The 22,810-nt window shown below is 50.2% G+C and overlaps 1 protein-coding gene across 1 annotated transcript in view; it reads right to left on the reverse strand.

The window, feature by feature from the left end:
- Positions 1–12,957: 12,957 nt before the first annotated feature.
- Card11 (caspase recruitment domain family member 11) overlaps positions 12,958–22,810 on the reverse strand; it is a gene marked incomplete at its 5' end in the record, with an annotated part of 57,634 nt that continues 47,781 nt past the window's right edge. The window contains 6 exons of the mRNA XM_029477657.1: positions 12,958–13,506; positions 14,299–14,414; positions 16,928–17,052; positions 18,486–18,665; positions 20,863–20,998; positions 22,535–22,630. Of these exons, the coding sequence (XP_029333517.1) occupies positions 13,302–13,506; positions 14,299–14,414; positions 16,928–17,052; positions 18,486–18,665; positions 20,863–20,998; positions 22,535–22,630 (858 nt within the window). The remainder of the gene's footprint in view (positions 13,507–14,298; positions 14,415–16,927; positions 17,053–18,485; positions 18,666–20,862; positions 20,999–22,534; positions 22,631–22,810) is intronic.

Raw genomic sequence — 22,810 nt, forward strand, 5'->3', positions numbered from 1 at the left:
ACAGTGGCCTGGACTGGAGAATGACTGCTATGATGAAGAGGTGACAGACTCAGTTGGACAGCAGCCCAGGTTGGCCCGTCTCACTTTGCTATGCTTGCACTCTGCTCCTGAAATTCCTTTCCCAGGAGAGGCATAAACATCACGTCTTCTCCTAAGGCCCCAGTGACATGCCAAGGTCCAATAGCACCAACATTTACCCTGAAATCAGTTAATTAGACTTACAGAGCAATTGTGAGGAAACATGGGTCATCTTAAAGCAGCCACACTGGGAGGTCTTTAGACAGCTCAGAGGATGACATTACATGGCTGTGTAGATGGAGTCCCCTCCCCTTATCCTTTTCCACCCATATCCTCTAGCCATTCCCAGAGACCCCCAACGCCAAGCACAGTTAGGGAAGAATTTCATGCAATGGCTTGGAAAGGTGGCTGGACCTGCTCTCCTCTCTCCTGTGAGGGAGCATCAATATCCAACAAGCCCAGCTATGGAGGCCTTTTGCAAGCAGGCCCAGCTGCACTTCTAAAGATGGCAGTGGGAGTCCTGTACAATGGTCTCTATGACAAGCTTTTCTATGGAGTCTTAAGCCTCCCTGGGAGGCAGGGATGCCTTTGGTGCTGCAGGTAATTCTCAGGTTCACAAATGAGGCTTAGCTGCACTCTGTTTCCCCAAGGAGAACCCTTGCTCTCCTTGTGAGAGGAGGAAGTGAGGAGGAAGCTGCCTTTGCTGACTCCCAACACTGGCGGGGGTGGGGTCAGATCCTCTGCTGGGATCCAAGGAACTCTCTCATGATGACACACACTCACCCTCAGTTCATGGATGCTCTGGGTTGATCTGGGGGTCCACCCCAGACAGCGAGACCTGAAACTGACTTAGGTGGCCCCTTCTGATCTTACACAAACCTCTGTAAGAGGCTTGGGGTGGTGGTGGCATGATGCTACCCGAGGCTTTAAATCAGCTTTTCTATTTCTTATGTCTAATCTCTATGTGCTGCTTAGCCCCAAGGCCAGCCAAAGAGGTTAGAGGTCAAGAAATCTGGCCCAGGGCCCAGTTCTAATGAAAGGTGCTCGGGGTCCCCGCAGGTCAGTCTCTGTGAATGGATGCAGGATCATAGACTGCCTATTCTCTGGACCAGTAATCAACCTCTGATCCCCTTGATGGGTAAGTAGAAATATTTAGATGTAGCCAGATGTCCTGCAGGGAGAACATTGCATCTTAAAGCAAATCTTTGGGTTAATGGTAAAATATGGGGGTGTGGCTCAGAAGTAGAGCACCTGCCTAGAATCCCCCAGTGAGGGGCTGGGGTGTGGCTCAGTGATAGAGCCCCTGCCTAGAATCCCCCAGTGAGGGGCTGGGCTGTGGCTCAGTGGTAGAATATTTCCTTAGCATGTGCCAGGCCTTGGGTTCAATCAGGATCTTAGCCACAAAAAATAAAAACAAGAAGCTGGAGAGATGGCTCAGTAGTTAAGAACACTGGCTGCTCTTCAGAGGACCAGAGTTCAATTCCAAGCATCCACATGGTGGCTTACAACTGTCTGTAATTCTAGCTCCAGGGGCTCTGACGCCCTCACCATGCAGGCAAAACACCAGTATACATAAGAAGAAGTAAATGAATAAACAAAGTTAGAAAATAATAAAAAAAATAAAAAAGCAAGCTTTTCTTTTCTAACTGTGATGGTTCCCCTCTGTCATCTCAGCATTGGTAAGCCTGAGGAAGCAGGAGTGACATGAATTCTAGGCTACTGTGAGTTACAGAGGGCGACTCTTTCTCAAGGGAATAAAGGCAGAGTGTTATCAGCACTGTACCAATGTTCTCTTTTAGCTAGTATGTACATCTGTGTATACACACACACACACACACACACACACACAGAGGGGCGGGGGAGGGAGGGAGACAGAGGCCAGAAAACCAGAGATTCCTGTATCCCCTCATTCTGTGATCCATGGGTAGTTGTTTTGTTTGGGGCTCTTGTTGGCAGTGCTGTGATGGAGTCGGAGGACTCGGTCTCTTGTACTCTTGGTAAGTATTTCTGTAATGCCCAGGCTCGGAGACCACTTGCTGGACCTTAAAGCGACTTCTCCATCCATGCCTCAGTTTATGGTTCTGTGACATGGGATTCTATTCCTCTTTCCCCTTGTAGAACTCAGCGCAGCCAACCCTGCTAGGCACAGGCATGGGCTGAGCTCTGGGAACACAGCAGTCCTGTGTGACTGTGTATGGCTTGGGGCCCAGGTATGTGACCCCTCGGCCTCCGCCTGAGCCAGGCTGGCCAGAGGACAATGCCTAGCTTGGGACAACACTAGGCCTTTCCCTGGCTGTCAGGAGGAAGGATTAGATGCAGAATAATGCAGTCCCCGATCAAACCTGCAGCTGTAACTCAGGCCCCAGACGCTGCCAGGACCATAAATTTGGCTGGAAAGTGCAGCTCTAGCAGTTTGGGAACAAGAGCGGGAGAGGCCGAGTGAATTACAGCTTTGGGAGGCGGCGAGGCCCCCTGCCCCGCATTGTTAGCCCAGCCAGGGATTGATTGCTTACTGGCTCTAATGAAATTGAATTTTAATTTATATCCTAGCCCACAGTGGGGGGCCAGAGCCGGCCCTCGGAAAGGTGGGCTTCCCCCCTGGAGGGGTGCTCTTCTGACAAGAGAGCTTGTAGTCAAGTCCTATAGGAGAGAGGAGTGGTCATCCTGGGGGCACCAGCGCCCTTAAATTCTTTTGCGTGTGTGTGTGTGTGTGTGTGTGTGTGTGTGTGTGTGTGTACGTACATGCTGTATGTGTTGGTGTGTGTTCACGCATATGCACATGTATGTGGAAGCCAGAGATCAATGCTGCATGTCTTCCTTAATTGATCTTTTTCTGATTATTTTAAGTTTCTTTGTGTGTATGTATATTGTGTATGCGCGTGCGTGCGTGCGTGCGTGTGCGTGTATGTGAGTGTGTGTGTGGTATGTATATACCACAGTGAGTGTGCAGAGGTCAAGGGACATCCTGGAGTGTTGGCCATGCCTTATCACCTGTTTGAGAAGAATCTTGCTACTGTGGATGCCAAGCTAGCTGCCTCTGAGCTCCTGAGCATTCTATCTCCACTTCCAGTCTCATCACAGGAGCCCTGGATTGTAGATGAGTACACTAATGTGCAGTTTTTAATCTGAGCTCTTGTGATTCGAACTCAGGTCTTTATGCTTGGGTGGCAAGCACTTTATTCACTAAGCCATCTCTCCAGGCCATCTACACATTATATTTTTTTGGACAGACTCTCACCAGGAGTTCAGTTTTGGCTAGGGGGGCTGAGCATGGAGTTCCTGGGGATCTCTACCTCCCTGTCGCTAGGATAACAGGCATGTACTGCCACACTCAACTTCCCATGTAGGTGATGGGGATACAAACTCAGGTCCTTCCTTATGCTTTATTACAAGTATCCCACTGGCTGAGCCAACTCCCCATCCTCTCTTTGGTAGGTTTGATATGGTCTAAGTACATAGCCTTGGATGTGGTCTAGTATTTGCTATGTAGCACAGGTTGTCCTCGACTTTGCAATTCTTATGCCCCTGCTGCCTATGTGCTGGGATGGCAGGTGTACATTACCATGCCCAGCTTTATCCCCAAATTTCAATGTCCCACCAGCCGTGGGCTCTGGGTAGGTGCATCCACCATCAATCAGCTCATTCCTGTCTCCCCCTGCTGGAGAACTCTAGAAGCTCAGATGAAGGGACCCCCCCATCTTTGTCTTTGTAGAAACTGTTTTCTAGGTTCAGGCGCAATAAAAAATGGTTCTTGGGGTTCAGGGGAGTCCCCTGACTCCTTCACCTTTCCCATGTGTCTCTAAAGATGGCACATGGGAGCCCCCGTGTGGCCAGGTGTAGTAGTGTATGTCTGTAATCCCAGTATTCAATTGAGACAAGGGTTTCAGCTGGTTCAGGACTTGCCTGGGCTACATAGCCAGTTCTAGGCCAGCCTAAGCTATGTAGTGGGACATGTTATACCCAAACCCAACCACATCACAGCACACCAAACCCTTGCTGCTCCCTGGGCTATTTAGCATAGGCTTTCCCAGGGCATGCTATGTGTTGGGCACTGTTTCCCATGGGCATCTGCACAGCTCCACCTCCTCTTGGCAGGGGCTGTATAGACCATGTGGTGTCAGCCTCCCTGGGTCCCAGCGATTCATTCAGTTCTGAATCCCAGCTGCAGTTTTTGGCTGGGGGAGTCACATGTGATCTCTGGGCCTCAGCTTCCTCTCTGATGTGCTAGAGAACATGCATGCATACCTTAGGACCTCTAAGGTCAAGTGGGTTTCTAAGCCCTGATTCCAGGGAGGCAAAAAGACAGAGTCCAGTTCTTTGTGGGGGTTTTCCATTCCATGTGGGCCTCACTCTGCAGTGCCCACAGAACCCATTTCACTACCAAGGGAACATAGGGTTTCTTTTCTTTTCTTCTTCTGGACAGGGGCTTCACTATGTAGCCCCTGGTTGGCTTAGAACTCACTCTGTAGACCAGGCTGGCCTTGAACTCAGAGATATATTCTCCTCTGCCTCTCTAGGGCTGAGATTAAAGGTGTGCACCACCACACCCAGGAGACATGGTTTCTCTAGAGCCCAGTGAGGAAGCTGAGAGGTGCACAGGCATCCTGGGAGCGGGGTGGTGGGGTGGTGGGGTGGTGGGGTGGTGGGGTGGGGTGGTGGTGGTGGGGCTTGTTGGGTGATGGGACAGGAAGTGGACTGCATGGGAGCCATGACTAGGACTTGTGTTTTGCTGTCCCCTGCTGGTAGACCTATGGGAACCCCTACAGGCCCATCCAGAGCTACCCTCCACAAGTGGCTTCAGCTTCTAAGAGAAGAGGTTTGAAGCCTAGGGCCGGAGTCCCTTCCCATGACCACCTGCTTCCTATGACTGGAGTTCCTAGCTCTAAGTGCAGCTATGTCTCTGGGGCATCTGGGCTCATTCTACCCAGAGTGCTGTGTGTGGGCAGCACCTGCCTTCACCTGTCAGTTGATCTGGCCAGGCCGGTGGTTCTCAAACTGTGGGCTGCAACTCCTTTGGCGGTCTCTTTCACAGGGGTCACCATAGACCACTGGAAAACACAGGTGTTCACATTAGGACTCATAACAGCAGCAACATCATAGTTAGGAAGCAGCAACAGAAATAATGTTAAGGTTAGGGGGTCACCACAGCCTGAGGAGCTGTATTAAAGGGCCACAGCATTAGGAAGGATGAAAACCACCGGGCTAGGCCATGGCTGATGAACAAGGAGTAAATCCATAGGCTCCAGGTGAGAACTGTTGGGATCGGTCAGATGGAACCATGGCTTAGACATAGGGCTTGCTCGTGGAAGAGAAAACTGAACAAACCGTCCCAGACTGTGCTGAAAACATCTTCAGAAAATACGAGGATCCTGAGGGATTCTAGGCAGGGGCTCCACCACTGAGCCAAGCCCCGAGCCCCTCACTGGGGGATTCTAGGCAGGGGCTCTACCACTGAGCCGCACCCCAGCCCCTCATTGGGGGATTCTAGGCAGGGGCTCTACCACTGAGCCACACCCCAGCCCCTACCTGGGGGATTCTAGGCAGGGGCTCCACCACTGAGCCACACCCCAGCCCCTCCCTGGGGGATTCTAGGCAGGGGCTCCACCACTGAGCCACACTACTGCCTCTCACTGGAGGATTCTGGAGGTCCTGTTATCCACATCTCTCTATCTTCCAGTTCTACCTGCACATTTAGTATACATCTGGTCCCTTGGTGTATAGGAAAAAAAAATGTCCCATATTCCAGGTGTCCCAGTTAGCATTGGAGTGTGTCCCAGGGGCAGCACATGTATGTTTCCTGACTGGGGAAGATCGCTTCCTTCAGCAGCATCTGCCATCCCCTATCACACTTCCTCTTAAAGTATAATCACTCTTTTTGGTACATAGCATGCGTGTACTTCTACATGTTTGTGGGTGGAGACCAGAGCCCAACTTTTAGTGCTACTCCTCAAGAGCTGTCATGTACATATGTATGTACGTATGCATGCATGTATACAGCTTTAGATTTATTTATTTTGTGTGAGCCTATACATGTCTGGGCACATAAAGCACAGGATGCACATTTCACTTGGTGAAATCAGTTTACTCCATTCTCCTTTACATGGGATCTGAGGCTTGAACTCAGATCAGCAGGCTTGTGCGCGGCAAGGGCACCTTGATCCGCCAAGCCATCTTCTCCCAAAAGGTTTACTTATTTTTTATTTTTTTTTATATGTAGAGATGTTTCGCCTGCAGCAAAGTCTGTGTACTACTTGTGTGCAGTGCTCACAGATGCCAGAAGAGGGTGTCAGAGTTTCTGGCATTGGAGTTCCAGGTGGCTGTGAGCCATCTTCCTTGACTTTTCCCATGGATTGTAAGGAGCTCAGGTCCCCATGCTTGGGCATCCAGTACTCATGGAAGGAACTATCTGCCCGTTGTCCCCTCACTTTCATCGGTGATTCCAGTAACTGGATCATAAGAGGAAACGTCATAAGTCAACTGTGGTAGCCTGCACCCGAAATCCTGGCACTCAGGAGGTGGAAGCAGGAAGACCCAGGATGCCTGGATTACATACAGAGAACCTGTGTTTTTCAGAGAGAAAGGAGGGGAATGGGGAGCGAGAGGGGGGTATGCATCACCATAATTTATGAACTTATGGGAAACCTGCATTGCTTGCCAATGATAGATGATAACAGAAAATCAAGATCATCAATATATTTCGTAGTCTCATAGTATATATCACACACATGTCATCTATAGGATATATACTACCTTACCTCCTAAACCACCTCCCTCATTGCATATCAGGAGCTCCTTGGACTCTGTCTGTGATGCCATTGAGGTCCTAGACTGTGGTTATAGGGCACACATCTCTGGTCTGAGCAGAGCCCCTCAAGTGAATTAACCATTGAATATTGGGAAAGGCTTGATGGAGAGAGTGGGTCAGGATGGACAGGGGGCATCACAGCAGGGGTAGGGACAGAAGAACATCTACTCTCCAGGCAGCCTAGAAGGAGTCTGAGTCTCCTCTGTAGGTTAATGTCACATCTGTCTGTCTGTCTATCTATTTATCTACTCTCTGTATATATGTACCTATCTATGTATCTATTTATCTATTATGCCTGTCTGTCTATCTGTCTGTCTGTCTGTCTGTCTGTATGTATCTATCCATTTATTTATTATGTATGTCTGTCTATCTGTCTGTCTTTCTGTCTGTATCTAGGTCTATCTATCTATCTATCTATCTATCTATCTATCTATCAATTGTCTGTCTATCTATCTATCCATTTATTTATTATGTCTGTCTATCTGTCTGTCTTTCTGTCTGTCTTTCTGTCTGTATCTATGTCTATCTATCTATCTATCTATCTATCTATCTATCTATCTATCTACCTATCTATCTACCTATCTATTATTTTTAAGCATGGTCTTGCTCTCTAAGCCCAGGAACTCCTGGTTCCCTTGCCTCGCCCACAAAATACTTGGATAATAGGTGTGCACCACCCTACCTGGCTGGACCATCTCTGCATGAATCCGTTCAAACACACAAAAACCTGCAGAGGTGTAGAATAAACCTGTGTTGTTCCTGGCTTCCAGCTCTATAGAATTCTAATACTTTCTATGCAGATTCTTCTTCGGCACATATATCTGCACATATGAATGGTAAGTGTGTGTGTTTGCATGTGTGTGGGTGCACATGGACATGTGTGTGTGTGTGCATGTAGAGGCCTAAGGCTGACATTGAGAGCATCTCTGTGACCAACATTCCTTTATCTACAGAAGCAGGGACTCTCAATCAAACCCAGAGCTTGCTGATTGAATAGTTGCTAGCCACCTTGCTCAGGTGCTTTTCCTGTCTCCACCTCCCAAAAGCTGGATTATGTCATGCCTGCCTCGCTTTCATGTGGGCTATGTGGATCAAAACTCTGGTCCTCATGCTTGCGTGGCAAGTCCTTACCTATGGGCTAGATCCCCAGCCCTTTCCCTTGAGTTTTGTAACAAAATAGATTGTGACAAATGTTATGGGGGTGCCCCTCCCCATGTGTCATGCCTCTGTACTTTCTCTTTCCTTGCTGACGGAGAAAGTCACATTTGGTTGGCTATTTTTCCCCCATTTAATGAAGATACACACTTGCTGTAATGTGCACACTACAGTAAAATGTGCAGTGCTATGATCCAGTTTCATAATGTTGAGCCCATTTTACAGCTGGAAACCCAGAGGCCCACTGGAACTATGTACATGGTATAATCAATCAGGAGCAGCCAGGGACTCTAGAGTCCATCTTGAGAGACCGCTCAGGGTCTATCAGTGCTCTTCCCTCCACACAGACCACCCTTGTCTTACTTAGGGTTTCTACTGACCACGACCACAGCTACTCTTCTAAAGGCAAACACGTAATTGGGGATGGCTTACAGTTCAGTGGTCTAGTCCATTATCATCATGGCAGGAAGCACGGTAGAATGCAGGCAGACATGGTGTTGGAGAAGGAGCTGAGAGTTCCACATCTAGACCCACAGGTAGCAGGAAGACAGAGACACTGGGCTTGGCTTGAAGTTCTGAAACCTCAAAGCCCATCCCCAGTGACACACTTCCTCCAACAAAGTCACACACCCTAATCCTTTCAAATAGTGTCACTCCCTATTAGCCTATGGCCGCCATTTCCATCCAAACTACTACAGTAGGATTTTGAGGAATGGCTTTGGGGTAGGGTAGGGTGGCAAAGGGTGGGGAGTAGAGGGGCTGACCTACTGCTTACATTGTTTGCTCTACTCAAGCAAACTATGGGGTGACCAGATGACGCCATGTGTCTGTGGATTAGGGCATCTAGGATCGTAGAGCTCTGGGTAAGGGAATCAAGGTTCTCCTTGTGTCCCCATTTCCTGACTTCCAGCTTTCTGACTGGAAGGCAGATCAGTGGTCTGAGGGGGACACTCAGCTCAGGAGACAGCTGGCTACCACAGCATGGAGTGTTGAGGTCTCTGGAAGACAGTTAGGAGGATATCCAGGCATTCATGGTGGAACTGTGCTCACATGTGACCCCTCAATCCCCAGATCTGACCCCTAGCACTTAACATGAATGAACATGAGTGTCTACAGCCACACACACATACTAGAACACACATATGCATGCACACCCACACCACATGTTCATATACTCCCATGTGCATACACATGCATGTGCTGGAACATGCATGTAAACACTTAACAGCCTCATATGTACACATACCTAAATAAGCACTTATATATAACTAGATACACAGAGGGCACAGTGATGCCATTCCCACCACTAGAGGGTACTAGAAGTCTTCCTAGCTTGATCACTTGCTCCTATGTGCTCGCTCTCTGTCTCTGCCTCTGTCTCTCTCTCCCCACCAAAAAGAAAGCAAAAGAAAAGAGAGGCCTTGAAAAATGCCACATGGATGGTAGTTTCAGTCAAGTATGAAGGACTGAGACCAGGCTGACAGACACAGGAATCGAACAAGTGTTTCCTTCATCAGCCACCTGAGGGTTTTCCCGACACCTGGCCCCCAAGTCAGCTCCCATCTCCAGGTCTGTGGGCACTGGGTATGCCTCCTCCCTAGTGTATGGCTCTGCTTTCCGTCTGCACCAGCAGGAGCTGCCCAGGGCGGATTTCACAAAGCGCCTCCCTTGAGGGACACAGCTCATTAACTTCAGCTCCAAACGCAGCAGAACCAAGCCCTGAAAACTTCAGTGCCAGGTACGTGCGGTGGCTCCAGTACCTCTGTTGGGCTGGGTACACGGTTGGGACTGACTTTGGCCTCAGGGGAGCTGGTGTTCCCTCCCTTTGGGTGTCCTCCTCAACCCAGGGAGGGACAACTGCAGCCAAGGGGTCTGGCGTCAGAGAACCAGGGCTACCCAGCTGTTCACATTGTAGCGCCCTTCATCCCCATCCATGGAAAATGCATGACCTGTGCATTTGCTCATTTGGAGAAGCCAGGGTCTCTAGGGACAGGATGGTGTGAGCTTTTTCAGAGGTGAGTCCTGGACCAGGTATCCAAGGCTCCAGATGTGTGTGTGTGTGTGTGTGTGGTGTTGGAGATCAAACTTAGTGACTCATGTATGTAAAGCAAACATTCTATCCACTGAGCTACACACCCAGTTCTTCAAGGCCTGTTTACGATTTTTACTTAACTCACTTATTAGAGAGGGTCTCATATAGTCCAGGATGTGCCTTTAAACATCTGATCCTCCCACCTCCACTCCCTGAGTGCTGGGATTTCAGACAAGCAACCAATATCCACTGAGCCACACCCCCAACCCCCTGGGCTCCAGTTTTGGTTGTGGGATTTGTAGCACTAATTGTGTAGGTTGCCAAACATGCCCAGGGCCAGGGCCCCTTTGTAAGATAGCAGAAAGGATCCTGGCCCTGACTCTTTAGTTTTAGTCTAGCAGCAAGTCTCAGGTTGCCAGCAACAGGCCCTAGAGTGTTGCTTGGAAGGTTTGCAAACCCCAGACGTTGGCCTTCTTCTCTGAGTGGGTTAAGCATGTTGGTCTGATCTTGGGTGCACTGACCCTGCACCCTGGCCTTGTAGAATTTGGCCACATGCTCCTGTGTTTGCAGGGAGGACGGGTAGAGATTCAGGAGGAGGCTCCCCTGCAGTGCGAATAGTGGAGCCACAGGCAGGGTCAGCAGTGAGGCCCTGAGAATAAAGTCTCAGTGAGATGATCCAGCAGTCAAAGTCGCTGGCTATCAAGCCTGATGGACATGAGTTTGGTCCCTGAGAACTACATGGTGGAAAAAGAGAAGAGAGACTTTTGCAATTTGTCCTCTTGTCTCCAAACACGCGCCATCACACACACACACACACACACACACACACACACACATTTTGACTGGCTTTCATGGCTCCAAATCCCAGAGATTCATTACTCAAAATTGGGTTGGTAGGTGGCTCACTTGGTAAAGTACTTGTATGACAAACTTGGGGACCTGAGTTCAATCCCCAGAACCCACATCAATAAACCAGGGATGGTATCTTGGGCTCTCCATCCCAGCGATCCTTGGGGCTCCCAAGGCAGCATGTATTCTGCCACTCCATTTTGTCTTTTCTCCTTTCTCTTATCTTCCCTCCTCCTCTCCCTCCTCTCCTTCCTCCTCCTTCAGATGTAAACCTATAGGTGAACGCAATTTTTCCAGTCTGCCCCTTCCCCTCCTCCCATCACCTCCGATCAGACAGGCAGGGGAGAAGCTCAGAATGGAACCTGAACTTGACACAGTGTTACAAAAACAAATTCCCACAGGGGTGGTGGTGGGGGGAGGGTCACTTCCAGCCAACCAGCTAGCGTGGAAACTTTCAATATGATTTTGAACTAGGCACCCAGTGGCTTCAAAGCAGCCCCGGGGTTGGGGCGGGGCACCAGCACCTCCGTCCTCACTCATGACTTTCAGGTCCAAACAACACAGAAAACACCCCTTTCTTCTCCTGCCTCCCCACACGCCCTTTCCTGTGCAGCTTTGGGTTCTGCCCACATGGGAGCGTTCCTTCCAGAGAGGCCCTGGGTGAGAGCCCTTTGTTGGGGAGGGTTGGCAAGCCTGTGGTAGTCCTATGGGGAAGACGAGGTCCAGGAGCCTGAGGACTTGAGGCTGTGTTGACTTAAGATCAGTGTAGAGTGTGGAGTGTTAGAAGCAACCTCCTTCCATCTCTCTCTGCCGTCCACCCTTGCGGCTCTGGGCCTGCCTCTCAGTCTTGCATGCTAGAACTTGGCCATCCCTGAGGGGGAGCATCTTAGACACTCATTCCTTCCCAGATCTTCACCCCTCCCCCCAAATTCTATGCAAGTCCGTTTGGCTTTTCAGGCCAGCCAGCCCGAGGCTTCCCAACTTAAATAAATAAATAGAAATAAATCAGTAGACTTTCTATCCGAGCCTCCTTTCTGGTCACGTCTGTCCCCTTGGCGAGACTTCTAAGTGGAAGTGAGACGGCCTCTGCTTGAAGGAAATTTACCATCACTTCAGGCATTATAGAGGTGGAGCGTTGGCCCTGCAGCCCCTCTGCTCCTCACCAGGCGCTTTATCGCGACTTAAATGGCTGCAGCTGGACCTTGGCAGACCCAGAGCAGTTAACTTGTTTCTATGGGCTGTTCTGGGAAAAAAAAAAAAAAAGACGCCATGCTTGTTGGCTGCCAGGAGTGTTGATTTGAAAGGTGCCTGGGTCCTTGGCAGACTAGGGATGGGCCATGAGGCAGAAAGGAGAGAAGTGGCCTCTGGGTGTCCCCTCCCCCCCCCCTACCCACTCTCAGCTTCCTATGTTGCACTTTTGTTATCTTTTTAAAATGACGGAAACTGCTACAGGCTGCACTATGCTGTCTTCTGTTTTTGTTTTTTTGTTTTGTGTGTGTTGTTTTAATGAGAACAAAGATGGGACAATTGGTGTCTTGATAATGTGACAAAGCCATGAAGATTCAACCTGTGATATCTGCCATAATGTACTCACAGAAGCGTTATGCTTTCAACCTGGGTCGGAGAGGCCCCGCTGTGCCTTGGGGCAGAGCTCTCTGCAGAGGCTGGTAGCTGGTCAGAGTGCTCAGGGTAAGTGGCCAAGAGGGCTCAGCTGTAGATGGAGCATCTGTCCCAACCCCCCTCCCCCCAAGAGTGTGTGCGGAGAGATTGCAAAAGTCTGAGGATGGCGGGGAGAGCGGTGAAATGCTGTCCTCCGGACAGGCAGGGCGTTGCGCTCACCAGCCCACAGAGGCTGTGGTTTTCTGTACAGGATCAAACCAGTAAACACTCTTAACAGGGCTTGCAGGGGTAGGCGTGGCTCCCGAGGCCCCACCCCCAGAGGAGAAACTCTACAGTTAGCATCTGGTAAGGGTCGAAAGGGTCTCATTTCACCTCCCTTCACAGCATACGTTTGCGTGGGAAAGCTTAGCCCATTTCCACCTTGACTGTGCTTAATGGAAATCCCTGCTAGTGAGACTGTGGGATAAGAACCTCCGCAAAGGAGAACTGGAGGAATTTTAATGCAAGAAAAAGAACGGCATAGGAGGAGTCCTGTCTCCCTAGACCCAGCCTGCCTGGGTTTCGTGCTTCCTCTTGGGCTGGCAGCCACTCTGGCTGCTGGAGGCCTGCAGGTAGTTAGTTATCCGTCCCTGTCCCGTGCGTTTACATTCAACTGCTGCTCTGGTCTCGGAGAGGTTGCTGGCCTTGGGCCCCAGGCCCTGGGGTTGCTCATCTCTGTTCACACCAGCAGAGCCTGACCTTCCACCAGGCGGCGTCTGGTGATTTTGTTGCCAGGGGCTCTGGACCCCGGTGTGTCTGTGTCCCGCCCAGACCCAGACAAGCTCACAGCTGGTCCTCGTCCACCCAAATGGTCTTGCGCTGTTCCTCTACAATCTTGTCTTTGAGGACTCGCAGCAGCTCCTCCACGCTGCTCCACATCTCAGCTTCCACGGTGGCGTAGAGGCAGGGCAGCGCCTCCAGCTCCTTCTCTTTGAGCCTGCACACTCTCAGGAATTCCTCTTCTGTCTCTGGCCGCGGCAGTAGCTTCCTGGGGGTGGCAGGGTGGGCAGGGAGAGAGAGCAGGCAGGGGAAGACATGGGGAGGCTGCAGGGCTCGATGCTCACACTGTGAGCTAGAAGCCTGGGTTGCACAGTTGCCTGTGGGGGTCAAGGACCACACATGATGGGGACCTGCTGCCTTCACCTCCCCAGTGTTGGGATTATAGCCGTGAGTGTACTCACTAATATGTGAATTCAAAGCTAGTCTGGGCTACATGGTGAGAAACTTTCATTCCAGAATCAGGACATCGTCCCAAATGGAAACTCTGTCCCCACTAAACACAAACTCCACTCCCTCCCCCTGTGCTTCATCTTGGCTCCTATCACTGCTTCCTGTCTCTGAGTCTGATACTTAAGGGATTTCCCGTAAGTGGAACCCTATGGTGTCTGTCTTCCTGGTTGATTTTTACAGCATCCTATCCTTGAGAGCCACCCCTATCCTGGCAGGTGTTAGAATACTCTCCTTTTTCAGGGTTGAATACTATCCCACCAGGCTAACCTCAAACTTGTGGTCCTCCTGAGTGGCTGGAATATAGGCTTGTGCCACCACATTTGGCCACTTCCCTCTTTGAATTTGGGCTTCTTACATTCTTGGGCTCGACCCAAGTATCTCAGTGACAGGAAGTTGACAGACCATCTCCGACTCGCCACATTTACATCTGTGTCCTGGTATTTGCCCGGCTGCACTCAGGGTTAGTGTCACAAGTCCCAGCATCCAGAGTTTTTGGAAGGGCTGAGTAAGGGTGGTGTGTGTGGCAGGTGTGGGGACTGGGTGTCCTTACCTGAACCGTTTGATGTTCTTCTCGCTCACCCGGATGAGCAGCACTATGGGGTACACCTTGCACTTGATCAGGTCGCGCACACAGCTGATCCCAGCCTCCAGCAGGCAGTGTTTGTTCTGCAAGTATAACAGCCACCATCAGCAGTGGCGCCCACCCAGCTGTCCTTGTGGGTGCCAGGCTGTGCCAGGGAACTTCAAAAGTTGGCCTCGGTGAGGTCGTAGCCCCACACCTGAGTACTGCTTGCTCAGTCCCGCTGAGAACAGGGACACCGGCTATTGAGGTTGAGTCCAAGGGGGGCTTGCAATGGACACTCACCTCCTCCAGCCTTCCATGGAATTCCTGGTAATGGGTAAGAGAACAGAAAATGCCAGGAAGGGAGGTTGACTGAGGGGTCCTTGGGGCTACCTGCTTAACCAGGAGCTTGTTAGTTGTGGGAAAGGACATTCCCATGTGGCTGAAGGCATCACTTAAGGAAAAAACCCACCAAACTTACATCAAAGAGAAAAAACATGCACAATTGCTATCCTAGCCCTAGGGAGACTGAGGCTGGAAGACTGAGAGTTTCAGGTCAGCCTGGGCTACCTAGTAAGAGTCACAAATTAAAATGAAAGGAAGGAAGGAAGGAAGGAAAAAAATAAAGAAAGGAAGGAAGTGTGGAGCGCCGCTATCTCGTAAACATCCTGTGCTGAGTCATTTCCTCAGTGCTATCTCGTAAACATCCTGTGCTGAGTCATTTCCTCAGTACTATCTCGTAAACATCCTGTGCTGAGTCATTTCCTCAATAACAACTTGTAAACATCCTGTGCTGGAAATCCCCGCCCCGGGCAGCTCCGCNCTATCTCGTAAACATCCTGTGCTGAGTCATTTCCTCAATAACAACTTGTAAACATCCTGTGCTGGAAATCCCCGCCCCGGGCAGCTCCGCCTCAGGGATAGGGCAATCAGTGTTGAGCCAATCATGGCTTGCCACGTCCGAGGCAGGGAGAATTTCTTATAAAANGGAGGGGCTCGGANTGCCTGNGGTCTCCGGTTGTGAAGCTTATGCTCTCCCTCTCAAGACGCATAAAGCTTGCTGCAGAAGAACCCTATTGTGTGTGGTGTCCTTATTCGCGGGCGAATTAGAGAACACTCACAAGGAAGGAAGGAAGGAAGGAAGGAAGGAAGGAAACAATATAAATAGGCAGGTGTGTGGTACGCACCTGTGATCCTAGCACCTGGGAGGCAGAGACAGAAAGATAGCAATTGGAGGGCAGCCTGGACCACATAGCTAGTTCCACGCTAGCCTGGGTCACATAGTGAGAGCCTATCTAAAAACCAAGCAAAGGCTGGAGAGATGGCTCAGTGGTTAAGTATACTTGCTGCTCTTGGGGAAGATCTGGGTTCAGATCCCAGCACCCATGTGGCAGCTCACAACCACCAGGGACACTCTAGCTCCAGGAGATGTGATACCGTCTTCTGACCTCCGTGGGCATTGCGGTCATGTGCACGCGTGTGCACACGCGGGCACACACACACACACACACACACACAGACACAAAAAATCAAACAAAAATATCTTTTAAAAAACCCAGCCAAACAAAAAACAGAATATATGTATATATTCTTGAATATATGTGTGTGTATGTGTGTATATGTATATGTGTATATATGTGTGTGTATGTGTATGTATATGCACATATACATGCATATGTATATATATATATATGTGTGTGTGTGTGTATGAATATGTATATCCAAGAGTGGTAGTACATGACTGTAATTTTGTCACCTAGTAGGTGAGAGTTAGGAGATTGTAGTTAGTTTTCAGGCCAGTCTTATCTACACATGAGACCCTTTCAAAAAGCTAGAGAAAGAGGAGGAGGAGGAGGTAGAGAAAGATGGGGAAGAGGAGGAAGAGAGGAGAGGGGGAGGGGAGGGAGAGAGAGGAAGGAAGGGGCAGAGAAGAAGAGGGAGAGAGAGAATATAGTATTCCCACCATTCTATGAATGTTTCCTCTGCACACACTGTAGACCTGGCACCCAGGCCTTGGGAAGTCACAGCTTGGAAACCTGCCCTTCTGGACTTCTTCCCCGCATCTGTTTGCTCCCTGCCTCCCCTTAACCCTGGCTGGTGGGGCTCCACCTTTCCAGTACAATTTATCTTGTCTATGGCCCACTCACTTTCTCTTCCCTGTGATTAGACCTCCTTAATAGGAACTGGCTTTCTTATTTGAAATATGAAATAGGATTGCAGGTAGCAACAGAAAACAAACCAGAATGTGTTCTATCTAACCCTGGTTCTCTCTCTCTCTCTCTCTCTCTCTCTCTCTCTCTCTCTCTCTCTCTCTCTCTTTCTCTCTCTTCCTTCCTCTCTCTCTCTTACACATGTAAACACACACACACACACACACACACACACACACACACACACACACATACCCTTAGCTGATATGAACCAACACCAGGACACTGGCAGAAACAGAAAACAGAAGAGGATCCCAAAATACAAGCCCACATCAGAGATTTGAGGACAAAGAGTGGAGTCAGAGAGTGACCTGGGGCCTGTGTACACCCGTCCCTGCCCATGACCCAGTGCCTCACAGAGATGGTTGGGTAGGGCCTTAGTCTGGCCAGTACCCAGGGTCTCTCACCTTGGCCGCCACCGCCTCAATGTTTGCAGGGACGATGCATTCAAAGGTGTTGGGGTTCTTTTCCCGGGAGTAGATGATGGTCTCTGTCTTCTGCTTTCGGAGGAACTCATCTCTTGTGACAATATCTGAAGAGAGGGGAGTTAGTGCCCAGGGTGGCAAGTGCTATTTGTGGTGGGTTGTCTCCTCCAGGCCCTACCTGTCCCTCCTGAGTGCCACATAATTTGATATTCATCTGGTCCTTTCCCACTTTGGTTAAATGGATCATCATCTTCTCTACTAGATAGGAAAGCTCCCTGGGAGTGGGGTCAAGGTCATGGTTCATGATTGCTATGCCAGACCATGCAGCAGGGACTCCGTAAACACTTGGACTCTGGCTTTTCAGTTGTGAGTGTCATTGGACAAAGTAGCCCAGGCATTGTGGGGCAATGCTATGTATGATTCAATAATGAAACTCACATGTGGAGCCAACCCCACGTATCTATCCACGCGTTTGTCTATCCATCCATCAATCCATCCATCCATCTTTCCGTCTGTCCATTCATCTATCCATCTGTCCATCCATCCACTCTTCCATCCACCCACTCATCAATTCATCTAACCAACTAACCAGTCATCCATCCATCCATCCATCCATCCATCCATCCATCCACTCTTCCATTAATCCATCCACCCATCCATCCATCCATCCATCCACCCATCCATCTGTCCATCCATCTACTCTTCCATTCACCCATCCACCTATCCATCCATATAGCCATCTATCCACCCATCCATCTGTCCATCCATCCTTCTATCTGTCCATTCACCCATCTGTCTGTCTGTCCATTTGTCCATCCATCCAGCTGTCCATTCATCGATCTGTCCATTATCCATTCATTTATCCATTTGTCTATTTATCTATCCATCTGCCTATTCATCAACACATCCACACATCTGTCCATCAATCCACTCATCCATTGTCTAACTATTCACCATCCATTCATCTACTTACCCATCCAACCATTTATCATAACTGTCCATTCATTCAACCATTCACGCATCTTCCAGTTACCATCCAGCTACCCTACCCATCCCTAGCCACCCATCAATCCATCATCCATCTATCATCTACCATCTACCCATTTACCCATCTACCCAGTACCCATTTCCATCTATGATCCATCTGTCCATCCATCCATCCATCCATCCATCCATCCATGTACCTACCCACTCACTCATCCATCCATCCAGCCACAGAATCTTATTCATGGTCAACTGTTAGGATTAAAAACATGATGAGATACATTGCTATATCCAAGGAGATATGATCTAGCTGGAGATGATGACGTAGGCTACAGAACATTACCAAGTGGCTGAGTGGGTAGAAGGATGCCTTTTGTGAGAACACTGAGGAGGAGTTGGGCGGCAGGGGAAGGCAGGCTTCCTGCCACAAATGGAGGAAGAGAGGAAGAGGAGGAGCAATGGAAGAAAGGGGAGGGGAGAAGGCAGGGAGGCTGCACACTCTTGTGATGGGCTGCCGAAGCCTGTGTCCCTCTGTCTGTCACCTGGCCATGCTCACCTGACTTGCAGATGGTGAACTCCATGGCACCCCCCGAGTTGAGCAGCTTCTGAACCAATGTCTTGGCCAGCATGGTGGGCGTGAAGAGCACAGGCCTGCGGCGCTCACAGTGGAAAGCGCGCACCAGGCTGTAAGGGATCAGGGTGAGGTTCCGGCTGAGCTCATTCTCAGGATCCAGTTCTAACAGAACAGAAACAGTGGGCTGTCAGAGCCTGCCCGGCCGGAGGGCACACTCAGGCCATGGGGGCCTTGGCCACCCTTTTGGACCCATGAGGCCTGGAGGTCTCTGGTGGTAGGGAAAGGGACATGGATATCTTGGAGCTTACTCTGGGCCCCCAGAGGCACTGCCTCTGATGTAGGGGACACACAGAGGAGCCTTGATGGATTCTGAAGTCTGGACCACCTCAGTAGACCAAGGACAGCTTCTTAGAATAGGGGCGGGGTCTAAGGAGTACAGCCAGGTACACAGTCGTGTCTCTTCCAATTGAAAGGTTCCCCCCTGGTGGGGGCCACAGGGCTCACTAGGAAATGACTCGGGGCGGGGTGTCTCAGAAACCTGCTGAACTGAAGGGTGGGGCTGGCTCAGTGGGCACAGTGCTTGCTGGGAAAGTGAGTGAAGACCCACACTAGTCTCCGGAAGTCATGTAAACATCCTATGTGTTGTGTGCACTTAGAATCCCAGTGCTGGCAGGCAGAGACAGGTGGCTCGGATCCCTGGGGACTTGCTGGTCAGTCAGTCTAGCCTCATCAGGGTGACTAGGCCAATGAGAGAGCTTGCCCCCCAAACAGGATGGGGGCTGAGGAGTTAAGAGCACTTGCTGCTCCTGGAGAGGAGCAGAGTGATCAAAGCTACCTGTAACTCCAGCTCTAGGGGGGTTTATCGCCCTCTTCTGGTCCCTGTGGGAACTGCACTCACGTGGCAAGAGTGTGTACACAAATAAACGAAAAGTAAAACAAAACAAAACAAAACAAAACAAAACGAAACGAAACCTTAGCCAAACAACAACAATAACGACAGTAAAACCATTAAGGTAGATGGTGACTGAAGAACAAGACCTCTGACTTCTCTGACCTCATATGGCCACACAAGCCATATGAAAGCCCATGAGGTTACAGAAGGCAGCAAACCATCGTTCGGGATGAGACTCTTCAGTGGAGCTGTCTGCAAGTTGTACGGGGAGCTCCAGGAGTGTCACTTTTGTGAGTCATCACCTGCCCTGTGGTGGGACCTTTCTGAAGATGCCATAGACTAAGGTGTGCACGCTCCTGACACCAGCCCCAGAGAACTCACTCTGGTTCTCCAGGGTAGATTTGGCTGGACTTGTTCCTTTGGTCAGTGTTGCCCTGTCGGTCAGGTGTGAACAGACAGGGACTCCCCCAGGAAAAGCATGCAGTGCGAGGGTTCATGCAGACAGATGGGTGAGTACAGGAGAGTGAAGGGCAGCGGAGAAGGCCAGGCGGGCAAGATGGCAAAGCTTTGCGGTCTGTCATGGAAGGCAGACTCCTCCATTCTCCTGAGTCCCAGGGCTAGAGGATCTGTTAGGGCTAGGTATCTAGGGACCCATTTCCCAGGACCAGGGGCCTGTCCCTTTTCCTTTGCTCCTGGCCTGCCCAGCCTGGGAACAAAGAGAATTTCTTAATTATCCATATTCAAGACTCTGTTCACAAGAGAGCCCAGCCTGGATGGGTAAGGCAGGGAGGGATCACCATCATCTGGGGACCACGACGTGGGGTGACTTTTTACCAGCCAGGTAAATAGTAAAAGGTACTCAGTGGGGGAGAGAAATCAATAAATACGTAAGTCTTGGCACAGGGCTTCAGTCAATGTGGGCATCTGGGCACATGTGTGTGCATATCTATGTGTGTGCATGTCTATGTGTGTGCATGTCTATGTGTGTGCATGCATGTGTGTGCATGCATGCATGCATGCGTGTGTGTGTGTGTGGTTCTCTCTGTGTGTGCAAGTGTGTGTACATGCACATGTGTGTGCACACACTCATATGCACACGCACACACTCACTTGCGTACACAAGCCAGAGGCAGATACTGGGTGTCTCACTATGTGTCTTTCTCAATTATTCTACACCTTATTTTTTCAGACAGGGCCTCTCACACGATCAGAAGCTTAACAATGGCCCGAACATCAGGACAGTGAACTCTAGGCATCCTCCTGGCTCTGCCTCCCCTAGCTGCGGTTGTCAGTTCACACTGAGTGATGCTAGGGTAAGCACGTTACTGACCATCTCTTCAGCCCCTCCTTTGTCTTTTCATCCTGCTAAGCCTGTGTCAGAGACAGATGTGTCTCCATGGAAGGGTGGGTGTGTACTAGACATGCCCCTGCTGGGCTGTGGGGAGGGGCCGGGAGGTCGTCACACACCTTCATGCTTCTCGGTCAGGAGTTTGGTGGCATCCAGCGAGGACCGGGAGAGGCTCCCCAGGGGACTCCCAGAGATGATTCTCACGCGCTCATTACTGTTCATTCTTTTGTACTTGTTTTCTGACCGACTGACAAACTGTGGAGAGCAGAATGTGGTAGGAGGGCCGGGTAGAGGGTGGGGGCAGGACAGGTGGGCGGGGCAGCTGGGCGGGGCATAATCTCTAGGTTTGGGCCAGGAGTGAACTGCACTAGCAAGACAAAACCTTTGTTCAAACCTTGACTTTATGCTGCAGGGTGCCCAGGACAGATCGCCTCCGCTGTAAAGAGCCAGCCTCTGCATGCGACTCTAGAACATTCTAGCTACGGTTCCATGAAGACACCATGTGCAGCTACTGTTGTAGCTGATGAGGACCCAGGCTGGAAACCTCCAACTCTTCCCACATTGTTCCCATGAGCCTCTGGGTTCTGGGATCGTGGCTTCTCACACAGACTTCTCGAGTACAGAGTCCAGGTTCCCACAGAGCTCTCTGGGCACCTTTGAGTGCTCTCCCCGCTTCAGAAGAGCCTGCCCCGTCCTACTGTGTGCTAGCCTCACACTTTTATTCTTATATATTTTGGAGACAGGGTCTCATGTAGCCCAGGATAGCCACATCCTCACTATGTAGCCCCGGAGGACCTTGAACTTTGGATCCCCCTGCCTCTACTTCCTGAGAGCTGGGATTACAAGCCTGCTTCACCGTGCCAGGTTTATGTGGTGCTGGGGAAGGAACTCAGAGCCCCGTGCAAGGTAGGTAGACATTTAAACAACTAAGTCATGCCCCTAGTTTAGCCTTGAGTCTCTGGCTGAAACCCTGATGGCTCAAGTTTGACACATGGGCCTAACAGTGTCATGATAGACAGGTCTCTTCGCACTGGCTGTCTCTGTCACAGGCTTGTATCTATCTGGGATTTGGGGTCAAGGTGTCAGTTATCTCTTGCTGCATTGGAGTGTAATTAATGCAGCACCAATACAGGAAATGTGCGTTTGGGCTCACATCCTATGCTTCTCTCAACTATCAATACAAGAAATGTCTATAATCACTGCATCTGTACCTCTACGAAGTCACAAAACAAGCTTGTCAGTGGTCTTTGTATTATCGGCCCCCCAAATACTTGCTTTTTCTTTAGAAGTACAAGGAAGAAAAAAAATCCTTCCCGGTTCTGAAGAGCTGAACTGTTTCCACAGATGGGTAAGAACCAAGGAACCTGCTGGGTTTCTCTTGTTTCCTTGGCTGCTAGGATGCTCGGTTAAGTTTAATACTCCTCCAGAGAGAATAAACTGGTCTACATATCTGGAGGGTTGGTTTTTTTCTCCCCAATGCAGCACAACTGATTTTTATTTTTTTAAATCATATTTTAGCAGCAGAGTTGTTGAAGCACTTTTGGCCTAAAGTTTCTTCAAATCTTTTATGAAAGTGAGACTGGCTTCCAGCAGGCTAGGAGTCTGTCTACAGACCCGCCACTGTGGGGATAAAATGGGACCGGAGAAGCCAGGCGCTGTGAGATGTCACAAGGGGCATCCGAAATACAATGCCTTGTTATGTCCCCTTGGAGTCTCTTCTTGGTAGGCAGAGGGAGGAGCCCCAGCACACTGTGCCAGAAAAGTCAGTGGGCATCTGATCACCAACCTTACCTGCAGGAGCTGGCCAAAGAAGAAACTCGCTCTGGAGAGGCGGGGGCTGACTCGGGGGTCGCTTGTCGAAAGCGTCTCTTCGGGCTGCAGGGTGTTCTGGAATGAGTTTGTCAATCAGCTCAGGCTAAGTAAAGGGCTCCCGAGTATGAGACTGCCATAGAGAGATGTCTGTCCATCCGGCCCCAAGGCCCCTCTGGCCCGAATATCAGGTGCAACATCAAAGACCTGCAGCCTGGTGGCAGCAGGGCCTGGGCTGTGTGTGTGTCCGCGAGTACC

This window comes from Mus caroli, chromosome 5 (assembly GCF_900094665.2).
Source record: "Mus caroli chromosome 5, CAROLI_EIJ_v1.1, whole genome shotgun sequence".
In the NCBI taxonomy this organism is placed as follows: domain Eukaryota; kingdom Metazoa; phylum Chordata; class Mammalia; order Rodentia; family Muridae; genus Mus; species Mus caroli.